This window comes from Eleginops maclovinus, chromosome 2 (assembly GCF_036324505.1).
Source record: "Eleginops maclovinus isolate JMC-PN-2008 ecotype Puerto Natales chromosome 2, JC_Emac_rtc_rv5, whole genome shotgun sequence".
NCBI classification, from domain to species: Eukaryota; Metazoa; Chordata; class Actinopteri; order Perciformes; family Eleginopidae; genus Eleginops; species Eleginops maclovinus.
Genome location: NC_086350.1, coordinates 14,428,355 through 14,443,366, shown reverse-complemented (window position 1 = coordinate 14,443,366; position 15,012 = coordinate 14,428,355). Strand labels below are relative to the sequence as shown.

Genomic DNA, 15,012 nt, shown 5'->3' with positions numbered 1-15,012 from the left:
TTATCTTTTTAAAGCAATTGTTTGGCATTAATTATTCAGACTGAAAACAGTCTGAGCAGCATGGCTTTTTTCTTGTGTGCATGAGAGAGTGTACACGATGGAGAGATACAGAGAAGTAATGAGATAGGGCTGTAGCTGAAAAGAAGGGTCAAGGCTCAGTGCATTGGCATCAGCTCAGCTTTACATTTTACAAAAATATAACTATGATGGGTGGGTTCACAGTATTATATATGCAGGTTAATGGAAAAAAAACTAATAGCAATAAATGAATTATATTTGCTTGTTTCTACAGTATATGAGTGATTTGTTATAACTTGTTTATTTTCACATATATTGAGGCTCACATGTACAGAAAAGTGTAAACAATGCAGTCACAATGCATCCCTCCTAATAATGTTATATGTTATAGATGAGAGTATGCCAGATTTGCCAAGTGTATATTACAGCAACTATAAAATAACAACAAAGTAAAACAATATTCCGGTTTCATTTAACCAAATACAAATCAGTGGTGAATAAAGGTTTAATACTGTTGTATAGTATTTGAGTCTTATTAATAGTTTTTTATATCATCACATATCTGCAATAAAATAGCAATCAAAAGTTGTGGTTAAAAGTATTCAAATTAGCCTTTTCTCCATTAGATTTGTTTTGATACCACATACAGGAAATGTGTGGTCCTGCCTACTTCCTTTTCTTCAGTATAAGCACCTCCCTTTTGCCAGTTCGGAAATGAAAAGGGACATTTTGTTGTTTTGCCACGGCTCGAGTATTTACTAACTTTTGAATCTGTTGGTGGAAACACATGAGGGATATAGATGGTAGGTAAAATCCAGCTTTAAAATAGAGATACAAGAAAAGAAAAAAACAAGGGAAATGTTTGTGGAAAATGTTTGTCAGTGTCTTTACAAACCGAAACTGTCAGTGAGTAAAAGGACGAGTACAATGTAAGCAGTAACTACAGCATCTGTATAAAGACACATATCCGAGCAGTCATTAAGCCACTTTATTGGGGTTTAGCAACTTTTGTTTGAGAAATTATTTCCATGTTTTGGAATAGATTTAAGGTGGCTCTATCGTAGTTCATCAGGAGATGGCGCTGCACAGCTGCAGGACTGTTGGTGACGAATGCTTGGAGAAATGGGAGCTAGTCGGCTCGGGGGGATTCGGCCGAGTCTTCAAGGCCAGGCACAAAGACTTGCGAATTGATGTGGCTATTAAGATACTCCATGATGGAGTTAGGTAAGTAAACAACTACCTAAAAAAGTTGTGCACATTCTTAACCCTTAGATGCATAAGTGGGTCAAAGATGACCCGGTGAGGTTGTTTTCTTGAAATATCTTCGTAATGAAAAATTGTTATCATTTAATATTCCAGGTATTCCTCAAAAAACATGTATTTGATATAATGCCATTTACATTTTTAACTTACCTTTTATACATTTTAAGAAATTGTAGTTTTTTTATTACTACCCCAAGCTTCCATAAGTGGGTCAAAAATGACCCGCATGCATTTTCTATGGAATCCAATGGGAACCTTTGATTCTCATCAACTGTGGCTGTCAGGAATACATTAACTGTGGACCACACAGACTATATCAGAAGTGTCACCCCTCAGGAAGATTATTTTACACAGCAAGAGCTGATACGTGTAAGTATTATCCTCATATAATATTGTGTGTGTGTCTTTCATGACTGTTGTTATTATTATGTATCAACAAATTAGCCTACTTTATAACTAGCTAACACTAGCTAGCTAACTAAGATAGCTAACATTACTATATGTATTGTGTGTGCGTGTGTGCGTGTGTGCGTGTGTGCGTGTGTGTGTGTGTGTGTGTGTGTGTGTGTGTGTGTGTGTGTGTGTGTGTGTGTGTGTGTGTGTGTGTGTGTGTGTGTGAGTGTATTCATTTATATAGCTACATATTGATCTATTGAAAACATTACTCTTATGTTTCCTCATCCAAGGTGTCATGGCTGCTAGATACACAGCTGAAATGGTCCTACAGATGCTGGATGATGGAGAGGCAGTAACGGGGTTGGACTCCGAGTCTGAAATTTCTGATGATGAGGACCCAGACTATTGTCCAGGTGGCAGTGGCAGTCGCCCACCTGGAAATCCAACTGAACAGGATCAATCTGACTCAGAAGATTCCTCTTCTGTGTCTTCTGAAGAAGAAAGTGTCCAAATCATGTCCAACAGAATGAGTCGGAAGGGCTCTTACTGGAGCGAGTTACCTCCCACCCAGGGCAGAACACAGAGCCACAATATCCTCAGAAGTCGGTCAGGGCCTGCACAAGGGCTTACCTGTCTCACTGAAAGATGCATGGGAGCTCTTTATCACTGATGATATAATACAAGAGGTGATGAAGTGCACAAACTTGGAAGGACGGAGAGTAGCAACAGCTAGAGGAAAAGAATGGAAAAATGTCACCAAAGATGAATTCATGGCCTTCATTGGATTGACCCTGCTTGCAGGAAGTGAGAAGAACTGGGATGTATCAGTCAATGAGCTGTTTGGGAGTCCTCTACATAATCCATGTACAAGGCTACTATGGCTGTTGGAAGATTTGAAGACATTTGCCGTACCTTGCGCTTCGATGATAAGAGGACCAGCACCCAGAATTCAAGAGCGGCATCACCAATGCACGACGGCTCTTCCTCAAAGAGCTGTCAAAGGAGCTTGTCACACCACACATGAGGAGTCGACTGGAAGGCTGCCCCCAACTGCAAACCCCGATTATTGAAGCAATGGAAAGGTGTGGGATGACAAAAGCCACAACCCAGCCACAGAAAAGAAGCAGACAGGGCCAACCAAAGAGAAAGAGGTGTCAGATCTGCCCAAGTAACAAAGATCGCAAAGTCAACAATAGGTGTGGGAAATGCAATGTACCTGTGTGCAATGATCACAGCCAGAAACAAACTGCATACAGTGATGAGACAAGAAGGCAAAGCAGGGAAAAGAGAGAGGAACTGTCAATGACTGGACAGTTACACACATACATACACACAAACACAGACACAGACACAGACACAGACACAGACACAGACACACACACACACACACACACACACACACACACACACACACACACACACACACACACACACACACACACACACACACACACACACACACACACACACAATGGATGTTGACATTTTTCTGTTGCTGTTCTGGGTAATTTTCTTTTTCAAAAATGTTTAAAAGTGAAAAATAAAGATATTTCAAACATGAAATCATTCTTGTGTGGTCCTGAATATAACACTAAATATTATACAAGTGATTATTCTTAACCAAATTGACAAAAATGGCATAAAAACACATTGATTCTAATATGGGTCATTTTTGACCCACTTATGGAAGGGTGTAGGGTCCAGTCACTCGTGCATCTAAGGGTTAATAGAAGTTCAAAACGTTTTTACAGCTTTCCCATATCTCTTTTAAACAATCCCCTACTTTTGCTATTTTTTTCCAGCGCCATGATACTGCGTGACGAGGCCAAGTTTATGGATTTGGCTTCCTGTGAGTTTGTGGTGAGGCTTATTGGAAGTTATCACGGCTGTCAGCCTGGTAAACGACCTTGCACACAACAGGGAATAGTGATGGAGTTCATGGAAGGCGGATCTGTTCAGTCCCTGCAGAAGGATCTCGGTGGCCCTCCACCGTGGCCCCTGGTTTTACGCTTGGCCCATCAAGTGGCTCAAGGCATGAACTTCATCCATCGTGAAAAACTCATGCACCAAGACCTTAAGCCAAGTAATGTACTGCTGAATTATCACCTTAACGCCAAGGTAAAGTGCCTAACCTCTTATGTTTACATTAGACAAAAGGAGATTTAATAATGTGTTTAATATTATGTTTCCCTTTTTTCTCTGTAGATAGCAGACTTTGGTCTGACCAGAGTTTCTGCCAGCGCTTCGAAAAGCAACATGGAAACACCAGGGCAGATTGGAGGCTCATACAAGTATATGCCCCCAGAAGCTTTTAAATCCGCATCATATGAACCTGTTCGTTCTTTTGATGTATACAGGTTAGAAATGAACAAAGAATACTGCCTACTATGGTAATACACCTTAAAAGAGTACTTTACACCAAAACCCATCATTTGTATATCTAATACTTACCCTGTCTTAATTGGAAATCATGAATGATGAATGAAGATTCCAAAAAAGGAGAATATTTTTGATGGATTGGAGTAATTAGGTCTGCAAATAAAAACAGCAAAACTATTTTAAAACATCTGTAAAGTAACTCTCACTCACACTACTTGGCCAGTAATCCAAGTGTAATTTAACATGCAATCTTTTAAATATACTATTTTTAAAAAACTGAGTAGTGTTTGGGGTGAAGTATCTCTTAATCAGGATTACCGTGTTATGAAAACTCTTTCTTTCTCTTGATCAGCTATGGTATCCTGCTCTGGTCCATTGTTACTGGTAAAGAGCCTTATCAAAGTAAGTGTAGTTTATTTTGTTGTCCTATCATTGTCCACCCTGCTGTTTTCGTTTTTTGGCATATAGTTTACCAATCATTTATTAAATTAAATCACTGTTTATCTCATATATTTGCTCATAAATATGGTTTCACTCGAATAGGGTATACATTTACGACTGACAGTTGTGTTACTTTTTTTTCATGCATGTTTTCATTTTATCACATGTACTGCAGCGGCTAATTACGAACGAGTGGCATGGAAGATCCCTGCAGGGGACAGACCTCTCTGTGAGAAATTTGAGCAGAAAGGGGAAGCCGGGCTGGACGAACTGGTTTCCCTCATGAATCGGTGCTGGGATGGCAGTCCTGACAAAAGGCCTACCTTTTTACGTAAGTATTTCTTTTTGTTGTCAATAAGTCAGTAAGTTTGAGATTTTTCAACCTGAACTAAATGAGCTTCACATTAGATACCTTTTATATACAGTATATACTGTATATATATATATATATATATATATATATACTGTATATATATTTACAATCTAAGGGTTCTTCTGTTTTAGAGTGCCTGGACGTCACTGAGAAATTGCTGTCAATGCACAGGATAAGAATTCATGATGCCGTGGGTCAAGTATTGAAAAGACGGGTACAACTCATACATTTAATTTCATTAAAGGAATAAGTGCAGATAAATTGATTTATAACTTAGATACACTTTTAACAGGTTCGTCTTTTTTCTCTGATATAATATGTTTTCCCTGTTTTACTTTAGATGTCACCAACCAGCGGTACATCAAACACAAATCGGGCATTCAATGTTCCCCTACAGACAGCAGGTAGATTGTCAACAACACTGTTTGTTTGTCGAGGTAGTTTAAATCTAAGTTATAAATTATTACTAACTTTTGAAAATAAAATATAATGATTCTTTCATTTTTTCAGAACAGTTTGAAAATGATACTTTGGACCATTGCAGGATCACAGAAGCTCGAAAGTCTTTCACTCAGGTATGCCAAATTCACTTCGACCCCTGCCTCATCAGAAGTTGAATACATATTACTCAACATTCAGTCTCAATAGAACAAAAACATTTTAAAATCAAACAAATAAGAAATGTGCACCAATTTGCACTATATTTTGTTTCAGTTTTTGCATTTTTTGGATTGAAATGGACATCACATTTCAAGGGCTTCAATTATCAGACACATAATTCTGTCATAAAGGTCACACACATGATAATAGTCGTATTGTTTTACATTGGGATTCTGAAACTAGTTAACAACACTTTTAACACATTTATCAATGATTTGATATGTTTTGCATTGAAGTCTGAAAGAGTTTTTTGTTTTTCATCAGGTCTGTGATTCTACTAAAACAATGAGTATTAAAGATAAAGGTAAGTATTTTTGTCAGTGCACCAAAAATGTATTAAACACAAATGTGTTAACATTTCCTGTATTAACATCAAATCTCAATAGAGCATTTTATTGATTCACAGCATTTCCTTCATACAAAGGCATTTAACTATGCCTTTTTGATGTACATTATTTTATACTTCTATATTTTAAACAGCAAAGTTTGTTGATGACAACCGGGCAAAGTTGATTCAAGACGTTTCAGAGGTAATGGCAATAACTGATGAGCTTGGAGACATGGTCCACCGTGAAACCTTATCCGAGATTGGAAGAAAGGACACAATAAGTCAGCAGAAAATGAGAGTGCTTTTTGGTCGGACTCTACGTTCAGGGGGGAAAAAGGTCAAGGCAGCCTTCTACGATGCCCTCAAAGCTCATCATCCCGACCTAGTGGAGAGCCTTGGTAGGACTTCCTTCAGTAAATTATTAACATTGGAGTTTATTTAATAACATGTTATTATAGTTTTTAACTTCTCTTTCTTTACAGGTGGTTATCTCTGAAGAATCTGGCTGTGCACATTCTCTGCAGGTTCAGAGTACTTCCCAATGCATGCCAATCTTTTTTTTAAAGTACATATCTTTCTTTATACATTTATACTGTTGAGATTTTACAAAACTTTTATATTCTTTAACATATCAAATATCATAAATGTAATGATCTTTGAAAAACAAAAATGTTCTTAATAAACATATGTTAATTCAAAATACTGTCTCCTTATGGCTTCAATATGAGTGACAAACATTTTGTTAATATTATAAAGGGGAAGTTGCTTTTATGCGAACGAGGGAGAGATAGATAGGGTGAGAGAGAGAAAGAGAAAAGGGGGAGGGGTGCGGGGTAGAGACTGTAAGAGGCTTTTCTGGTTCAATCTCCCAGTAACTGTCACAAGCAGTCAGTCAGTCACCTGCAGATGATGGTATCAAGGGGGCATCCTGGCCAGTACAGTTACTCAGGTTTCAGTTCCTTGCATAGATTTGTTGTTCACACTGAACACTGGTTGTTACGCTGAGCTGAGGAAGAGAAAAAACAGGAAGACCGTTCACACATCAAACCACCTTTCATGCATTAATTTACCTTCATTTTACTTTAATTTGTTTATTGTGAATCCTTTTTCTTACACTTGTTTACCTTCTTTTCTGGTGATAAAATATAATATTGGATATGATTGACAGTATTCTCAACATGTGAGTTTCCATAAATCTATTTGTAACCAACTAACTTTAAGTATAAACAATCAACTAGTAGATGTTTTCCTTATGCTCAGATGGACACTTCTGTCTGCCTGTCTCTCTATCTGTCTCTCCCCTCTGTCTCAAAGCAGCTAAACTGGCAGCGTAAAAGTATTCTGGGATTTGACCTTTGTCTCATTCACAGCTCTCTCTCCTCTAGCTCTGAACAACACACCTCTACAGCATGTTAATCCTCAGTGGGGAAAGTGTGTTCAAGTGTGATCTTGACCCATTCTTCTCCTCCTCAGTCCTCCTGCCTCACTCCACCCAACACACCCATCTCACCCCACCCCATCCTGCATTAATGCTCCCAATCCTCTTTGTAGGAGAGTGACGTCTGCTACTGTCAGAAACAGAGCTAAGCTCAGCAGGCACCAGGAGAACCGAGTGGAGAGAAGCTTCACAGATAATCAAGCAGCAGTGCACTCTGGGCCTCTAGAGGGACACGTCTCTGCCACCTGAGCAGGAACTGACTCTCCTCCCGAGTGGCTGCTCATGCCTCCAGCTGGGGGACGATCACGGATTTCTAAATTCAGTGTGCTAAGACTTAATCAACAGGTTAGCTAAAAACTCTGTGCTCCTGCCTGAGGGCCTTACTGGCCTCAAACTCCGGGGACCACAGCTGAGAAACTGGAAAACAAACTCTGGACTTTTGTTGCTGCTTCTTCTGCAGTTTTTGGATTATTGAGATAATCTGGCCATACTGGATGTAAAACAAATGGCAAAAATAGCTTCCTCCAAAGTTCAGCTGTACATGAAAGGTATTTGTGTGAACATGCACTCAAAGCTGTTTGTCAGTGCTTAAAACTGAACAAGCATTTGAATCTGGCTGTGTGTGGGACCTGCTTGAAACACTGAATTTGCTGGTAAAGGTGTGAAGTTGTGTAAATGAAACAGGTCAGAAGAGTTTAAGAGGCCGTGAGTGTGTTTGTGTGTGAGGTGTTGGGGCCCTGTGGAGGTCGTAGCCCTGGATTTCTTAGAGATGGAGGGTCATGGTTATGACCGGTTTGGAGATGGGGAGAGAGACACTTACCAAATAGACTACCGAAGGATCGTTGGAGACATGGAACCAGCGCGACCTCGCATCTCAAACAGAGATGGGGAACAACCACTTCCCTACGGGGCCTATGTCCCCCCAACACCACATGGGCATGGGCATGAGACTGCAGCCCAGCGCTACAGTGCCACACGCATCCAAGCTGGATATGAACCAGAGAGGTATGTCTGTCACCACATGGCTCTTACTATAAGATCTGAGATATTTCCGCTTTCCAGCAGCATTGGTTGAGTGCTTTTAAAAGCCTGTTTATCAGCAACCTGGGCAGAAAACCAAATCCCATTACCTGCAATGCCATCACAGGTGTATAGAAAGAGTGTTCACAGACAAGAACAGATCCCTTTTGATACTTCTTTTTGTCTCCAGTCCAACATTTGTAATCTCTCTACGGCCTCTGTTTAAGACACAGAGGTCAAGAAAGAGACAAGATAAAACAACATGTTACGCACAAGGGATACATGCATACACACTAAACATTTTAAAATGATTTGTATAGATGTGAAAATACGTGATACATATGGCTCGACAGTAGACGTGTGTATACCAAACAGAATGGTTCAATAGTTCAATCCAGCCTCCACAGTCAACAAGTAATCCAAAATGTATTCCCTGAACTGCAGTTCTACAGTATTGAAGTGTAAGTTAGTCCTTTAGGATAAAAGTGTCAGCTTAATGACATGTCATGTAATGTAACGTTTGTGTCATCTATGAATTGTGCTGTATTTACAGACAAATGTTCACACTTGATACTCGCAGATTTCAGTTATACCATGTTTGCATGTGTGTGTTTATACTCCAGCATGGCAGACTACTTGATCAGTGGAGGCACAGGTTATGTCCCTGAGGATGGACTAACAGCACAACAACTCTTTGCAATCGGCGATGGACTTACATACAAGTAAGAAATGCTAAACAAAAACAAACATCGGATACATGTTACTACTTCATTTCATGGTATAACACACTGACATGCATGCATGTGCACACACGGTATGCGTGCATGTGCACATACAGAAATACACATTAGAATTATGCAATCAATGCCTTCCATTAAATGTTTAGTAATATCAGTGATGACACATCTGCCTAGGTATTATATGGAGGATTAGTATGTGTAATACTACTTTCAAGGATGGCTTTCAGACATTAATAGCAGTGGGTGAGTGTTTGTGCACATATCAGTGTGTTAATGGGTGTTGCTGTGGTTTCCCTAATGGAGGCTATATGCAGGGTTTATCAGTGTGCAGAGGATAAATGCAGGACAGTTCAGAGGGTTGACAGATTAAGTCTGCTCACAGCAACCTCTAAAAAACTGATGCATTGTAGGAATATAATTTGCTCTGTATACTTCACAACTAAAGCTACATGATCGTTGTTTATGGAGGTTATTGTACTATTAACTATTGATTTATAATTCAAATGTATTCATGTCATACTTTTTCAGTTCCAAATTGTGTTATTCATATGTGTCTGTTTTGTCTTTCCTCTCAGTGACTTCTTGATCCTCCCTGGTTTTATAGACTTTACTTCTGATGAGGTGGTAAGTGTCACAACCCTGTCCCTCATATCACTCAAGCCACAAACTGTTCCCGTACAGTATGTGTTTGTTTTGTTAGATTTGTTTAAAAGGTGATGCACATAGTACATGTATTTTTTTTTCATATTTCCTTTTGGCCACATCCTTGGTCTCAATTAGAATTTTTTGCTGGTATGTGATATTCCTGACAATAATTCACAAGAACCGAAAAGGTTTGCTGTAATGGATCTCTAACTCTTTGTTATGTTCCTTACGGCTCAGTGTTGTTTATTTCACTTGCTTTGTTTTCGTCTTTGCAAGCTCTGCTGGGACTTTAAATTAATGTCATGCCTAGGTCACATGGGTCATTGCTCGATAGCAGGTGTTAAAAACAGACACACCTATGCGTCATCCAACACTCAGCAGGTGGATTCAACAAGGCGGCCTCTAATCTGCCAAACTGGCTTTTAGGCTGATACACTGCATACCAAAAAAAAAACTTTTGGTGAACAAATGGGTAGCATTGTCCTGGAGCTACAACAATGCAGGTCAATAGTATGCCATGTCATTTTAAATGTTTATCTTTTTGAGCAAAGCTGATGTTTCTTTTTCCAAATGCACTTGAATTTCAGGATCTAACCTCTGCATTGACAAGAAAGATAACACTCAAGACACCTCTCATTTCATCTCCCATGGATACAGTCACAGAGTCATCCATGGCCATCGCCATGGCAGTGAGTAAAAACCATGCACCACCTTAGACACGCCATACAATATTTTACACTCAGCTTAGCATCATCCTGCACCACAGACCCTACCAAGAGGGCCTTAAATACTTTTCCAGTGTTATTTCATCAATTCATTCTTTCCTCCCATGTCTCTAATTGGTTGTTTTCAGTTGATGGGTGGGATTGGTATAATTCATCATAACTGTACTGCTGAGTTCCAGGCCAACGAGGTGCGCAAAGTCAAGGTTAGATGGACCAAGTTGGCAAAGATATAAAGTGACAATTGAAATAGTCATCTGTGACACTGCAGCATTTTTTCCTAATAAGAGGAAAATAATTTACCTTGAATGGCCTATAATCCCTCAAAACTTGTGATTTTGTTCTTGCCAGAAATTTGAGCAAGGCTTCATCACAGACCCAGTTGTGATGAGTCCTCGACACACAGTGGGGGACGTATTTGAGGCAAAGACACGCCATGGTTTCTCTGGGATCCCTGTTACAGAGACTGGCAAGATGGGCAGCAAGCTGGTCGGCATCGTCACCTCCAGAGACATAGACTTCCTGTCTGAGAAGGACCATGACAGACCCCTGGAGGAAGTATGTGTATAGCTGTTCATTTGTTATATGTATACACAGTATACGTACAGTATGTAGCAATTATGTCAAAGAAGTGGGTGGTTTAGCGATAAATGTGTACTTTACTGTTTGAATAATTAAAATGTGTTTTTGCTTCAGGCAATGACAAAAAGAGAAGATTTAGTTGTTGCCCCTGCTGGAGTCACACTGAAAGAGGCTAATGATATACTGCAACGTAGCAAAAAAGGTAAATATGTGAAATATGCAACGCTACTATTAGGCAAAAGTAACTTTCTCTTGGATTCAGATGAACACTTGAACATTTCTCTTACCCCCATCACTCATTTTTTCCCACTCTGACTCTGCTAGGAAAGCTCCCCATAGTGAATGACAGTGATGAGCTCGTTGCCATTATTGCAAGGACCGACTTGAAAAAGAACAGAGATTATCCTCTGGCTTCTAAGGACTCCCGCAAACAGCTGCTGTGTGGAGCTGCAATTGGCACAAGGGAGGACGACCACTACAGACTGGACCTCCTCATGCAGGCTGGAGTAGATGTGGTCGTTCTGGTAGGTTGGGACTATAGTATGATTAATCTTTGGGTTACTTTGTGATTGGATTGCATAGAATATAACAGTCAGACAAATTCTCAACCTATTTATACAGGTATAGGATTCATGTCGACATTTTTGTCCTTGATATTTCTATTGAATATTAACTATTCAAATTTCCAATGTTTTGTTTACATTTGAAATACAATAGGTGCTTGATCGCTTATTGAACTTTCTTTGCATAACAGGATTCCTCCCAAGGAAACTCAGTGTATCAGATCAACATGATAAACTATATCAAACTGAAATATCCTGAACTACAGGTAGTCGGAGGAAATGGTAAGCTTTATACTTGCCTCAGTGCTTTTTTGTGCATTTATGGAACCAAAACTCCTTATATTCTCTTGCCCATATCTCTTATGTTAAGCTCTTTTCCATATGTCTGTCTCCCTCTAGTGGTGACAGCTGCTCAGGCCAAAAACCTCATTGATGCTGGTGTAGACGCCCTGAGAGTGGGAATGGGGTGTGGCTCCATCTGTATCACACAGGAAGGTATGATGAAAAATGCAGCCAAGTCAACACGACCAGTTTATTTTTATCTTACATGTAACACAGGTTTATACCATACAATTTTGCTCTTGTTCCTCAGTGATGGCATGTGGGCGGCCCCAAGGAACATCGGTGTACAAGGTTGCAGAGTATGCTCGACGTTTTGGAGTGCCAGTTATTGCTGATGGAGGCATTCAAACTGTTGGACATGTGGTGAAAGCTCTGGCTCTGGGAGCATCTACAGGTAGAAAAGCGTTCTCCTGCTTTCTGATATGTCTTATATGTTATTATTTGACTCTTTCTCGAATAAAAGTGTAGTCTTTTTGGCCTTGACTGTTGTCTTTTGCAGTCAGCATAACTTTTTGTTGCACTCATGTTTTTGCCCTCAGTGATGATGGGGTCGTTGCTGGCAGCAACCACTGAAGCTCCAGGAGAATATTTCTTTTCAGACGGAGTGCGTCTGAAGAAGTACAGAGGAATGGGCTCCTTGGATGCCATGGAGAAAAATAACAGTCAGAAACGCTACTTCAGGTGAGGTACCGGGGTTACAGGGGTCCTTTGAAAAATGTACAGTCATTGGAAGTCATTGTGATACATTTATCTCTCTCTATATGTGAATTGTGTATCCAGCGAGGGAGATAAGGTGAAGGTGGCTCAAGGTGTCTCAGGATCAGTAACAGATAAAGGCTCCATCCATAAGTTTGTTCCTTATCTCATTGCTGGTATCCAACATGGCTGTCAGGACATAGGAGCCAAGAGTTTGTCAATTTTAAGGTAAGCCTGTGTGCGTTTGTGCAAGCTATTTGGTGTATAAAGGGATTCTGATTTTTAACGGTGTGTCTTTGAACCAGGTCCATGATGTACTCTGGAGAGCTGAAGTTTGAAAAAAGAACCATGTCTGCTCAGATGGAAGGAGGAGTCCACGGCCTTCATTCGTAAGTCTGACCTTTGAACCCTATATTCTGACTTTGCCCCCTTTCTCTGCACCTTTTCTGTAGTCTACTATCTAAATGTATTTGTGGCAGAGGTAGTTATGCTAAGTCTGTCATCATCGGTTTCCTCTCTAAATATGTAACATTGACATTATAACATCAAAGGCACTAACAATGTGTGTCTAAGTGTGTCTTTTCTCTTCCTCTTTTCTGACCAATGCTATCACATTAGATATTCATTTGTGCCATGTAAGTACATCCACGTAATAATCACACTTTCATCTTCTTCTTTCATTCATTGATCACCATCCAAGTTTGCTTTGATATTTTTGAAATGTTATGGCAACATAGTAAACACTTACATTCTTTCTTTATTTATTTACGCTTAGTTACGAGAAACGACTTTACTGAGAGTGGAGGAAGAGGAAACACTCGCACAGGACCAAATGTCCCGATCCCGGCAGCTATGAGCAGAGGCACCGGGCGCATGTGATCAAGCTTCAAACACAAAGCTGTGGTTGCTGTACACCATTCACACTCCGACACTGTTTGTCTCCTCGTTGACCCCTTCAGAGATAGACAAAACCAAACAAAACACCTCAAGCTGAATTTGAAGATCTTTGTACTCTACAACCACCAATGTCCTAAACTAAACTCTTTATCTCTGTTTCTACCATTGGGGACAAGGTCTAGTTGAGGTAATGTAATTAACTGTTCTGCTGATCCCTTTCAACAAGCAAACGGATGTTATTAACTACTTTAGGACAAGCTTACCATTGCTGACGTAATGTCTTGTTGGCCTCCAAATTGCCAACTGCATTGTACAACAAGGCTTGCAGAGGTGCAGCCCTATGCCTCCATGCACATTTTGTATTTATAACAAGATATCTTTGCAGGGAATCAGGCAGTTAGATTTTATTTTTTTTCAAAAGGAGAAATAGTCTTTAGCGTAATGTTTCAGCATATTATTTGATTAAAAGAGTAAAGAACCAATATATTTTATAGTTTCATTATCAGCTCTCTGCTGACACCTTGTGTATAAAGCTCTCTAAGCCTGAAGGACATTTATAGTATGTGAAGTAACATTTTGTTCTCTTTAGCTTCTCACAACACCAGTTATATTTTGTTTTAGCAAATACCTTGCATGTAATCTCACATCCAGTCGATGAGCTACCTAAATGTAATGCTGCTGTTTCAGAAGGGACCCAAGCATAGCATCAGCCTTAATTCATACTTACACATTTGTAATAAGGAGCACTTTTAAAGGAGTGATAATGTGTTATCGAACTCTAGATATTCCTTTGTTCACTTTATTTGGCTCAGAAAATACTGATTACTACAATATCTGATTGACAAGACTGAAGACTATTCAAACACAGTTGTGTGTGATTATAATTCAAACATCACTGTACTTTTGAAATTCCAATACAAATGAGTCTGTCACATTGGCTCTACATGTTTTGATATTCCAAAGTTCCATTTTCGCAAAAAGGACATGGTTAATTGTATAGCTTTATATGTGTATATAATATGAAATATGTAGTTATTTGTCCTTTTTTCCAGCTCAGTCTTTAAACTTTTAAATGTCAATGAAACAGAGCCATGAAATCAAGTTGGATTTGATTCTTGATAAAATTGAAAGCAAATGTTAATCCAAGTTCATTTATACATTTTAAATGTGATTTTTTTTTCTGGGCAGTAGGCTACTTACCATCCTTGGTATTACACATGTTGCTCTACGATTAACAGCGGGACCTAATTATTAATCACATGCAGTAAAATAACTGAACTATTGAACTGGTTGACCAAATTATTTTACTGTTCCTAATCTTTTAAATATATATATGACTTTTTGAAATGTATATTTTCTTCTTTCGATCTTCTTAAGGCTTTTGAATTCAAATGTCTGTAAATAGTGTTGCGTGAATAAAAATAATTCTGACAAGAGTATATTGATATTGTTTTATTTTCTCTTTTATATCTCCAGAAACTCCAACATTTATCTTATTTTACTAATAAG

General features: G+C 39.1%; 2 protein-coding genes across 8 annotated transcripts; both read left to right on the top strand.

Annotated features, from left to right (window-relative positions):
* The first annotated feature begins 695 nt into the window (after positions 1 to 695).
* Positions 696 to 6,558, top strand: LOC134882996 (ankyrin repeat and protein kinase domain-containing protein 1-like). 4 transcript variants are annotated; one of them, XM_063911097.1, is made up of 12 exons: positions 696 to 821; positions 1,061 to 1,242; positions 3,480 to 3,795; positions 3,883 to 3,968; positions 4,409 to 4,458; positions 4,673 to 4,828; positions 5,002 to 5,084; positions 5,211 to 5,307; positions 5,381 to 5,445; positions 5,795 to 5,834; positions 6,011 to 6,256; positions 6,341 to 6,558. In XM_063911097.1, the coding sequence occupies exons 2-12, from the start codon at positions 1,094 to 1,096 to the stop codon at positions 6,352 to 6,354; spliced, it is 1,302 nt and encodes a 433-aa protein (XP_063767167.1). In that variant the 5' UTR covers positions 696 to 821; positions 1,061 to 1,093; the 3' UTR covers positions 6,355 to 6,558. The 4 variants fall into 4 exon arrangements, with proteins under 4 accessions (XP_063767167.1, XP_063767160.1, XP_063767143.1 ...); XM_063911090.1 differs by having other exon boundaries at positions 3,883 to 4,034; positions 5,211 to 5,274; XM_063911073.1 differs by having other exon boundaries at positions 3,883 to 4,034.
* A 173-nt stretch (positions 6,559 to 6,731) lies between these two features.
* Positions 6,732 to 14,942, top strand: impdh1a (IMP (inosine 5'-monophosphate) dehydrogenase 1a). 4 transcript variants are annotated; one of them, XM_063873936.1, is made up of 16 exons: positions 6,734 to 8,301; positions 8,940 to 9,038; positions 9,632 to 9,680; positions 10,289 to 10,390; positions 10,555 to 10,629; positions 10,775 to 10,981; positions 11,120 to 11,207; positions 11,330 to 11,529; positions 11,760 to 11,850; positions 11,968 to 12,063; positions 12,161 to 12,304; positions 12,450 to 12,591; positions 12,691 to 12,834; positions 12,912 to 12,995; positions 13,225 to 13,241; positions 13,382 to 14,942. In XM_063873936.1, exons 1-16 carry the CDS (start codon positions 8,066 to 8,068, stop codon positions 13,483 to 13,485), a joined length of 1,878 nt encoding a protein of 625 aa, XP_063730006.1. In that variant the 5' UTR covers positions 6,734 to 8,065; the 3' UTR covers positions 13,486 to 14,942. The 4 variants fall into 4 exon arrangements, with proteins under 4 accessions (XP_063730014.1, XP_063730029.1, XP_063730006.1 ...); XM_063873944.1 differs by lacking the exon at positions 10,555 to 10,629 and having other exon boundaries at positions 6,732 to 8,301; XM_063873952.1 differs by lacking the exon at positions 13,225 to 13,241.
* Positions 14,943 to 15,012: the final 70 nt, after the last annotated feature.

What these genes read in the sequence shown, in the direction of transcription:
- LOC134882996 (XM_063911073.1), top strand. Translation starts at nt 1,094, where the DNA reads ATGGCGCTGCACAGCTGCAGGACTGTTGGTGACGAATGCTTGGAGAAA. An exon ending in CTCGAAAGTCTTTCACTCAG is followed by an intron (nt 5,446 to 5,794) that starts GTATGCCAAATT and finishes GTTTTTCATCAG; the next exon opens with GTCTGTGATTCTACTAAAAC. An exon ending in AATGAGTATTAAAGATAAAG is followed by an intron (nt 5,835 to 6,010) that starts GTAAGTATTTTT and finishes TATTTTAAACAG; the next exon opens with CAAAGTTTGTTGATGACAAC.
- impdh1a (XM_063873936.1), top strand. Translation starts at nt 8,066, where the DNA reads ATGGAGGGTCATGGTTATGACCGGTTTGGAGATGGGGAGAGAGACACT. An exon ending in GCTGGATATGAACCAGAGAG is followed by an intron (nt 8,302 to 8,939) that starts GTATGTCTGTCA and finishes TTTATACTCCAG; the next exon opens with CATGGCAGACTACTTGATCA. An exon ending in ACAGGTAGTCGGAGGAAATG is followed by an intron (nt 11,851 to 11,967) that starts GTAAGCTTTATA and finishes GTCTCCCTCTAG; the next exon opens with TGGTGACAGCTGCTCAGGCC.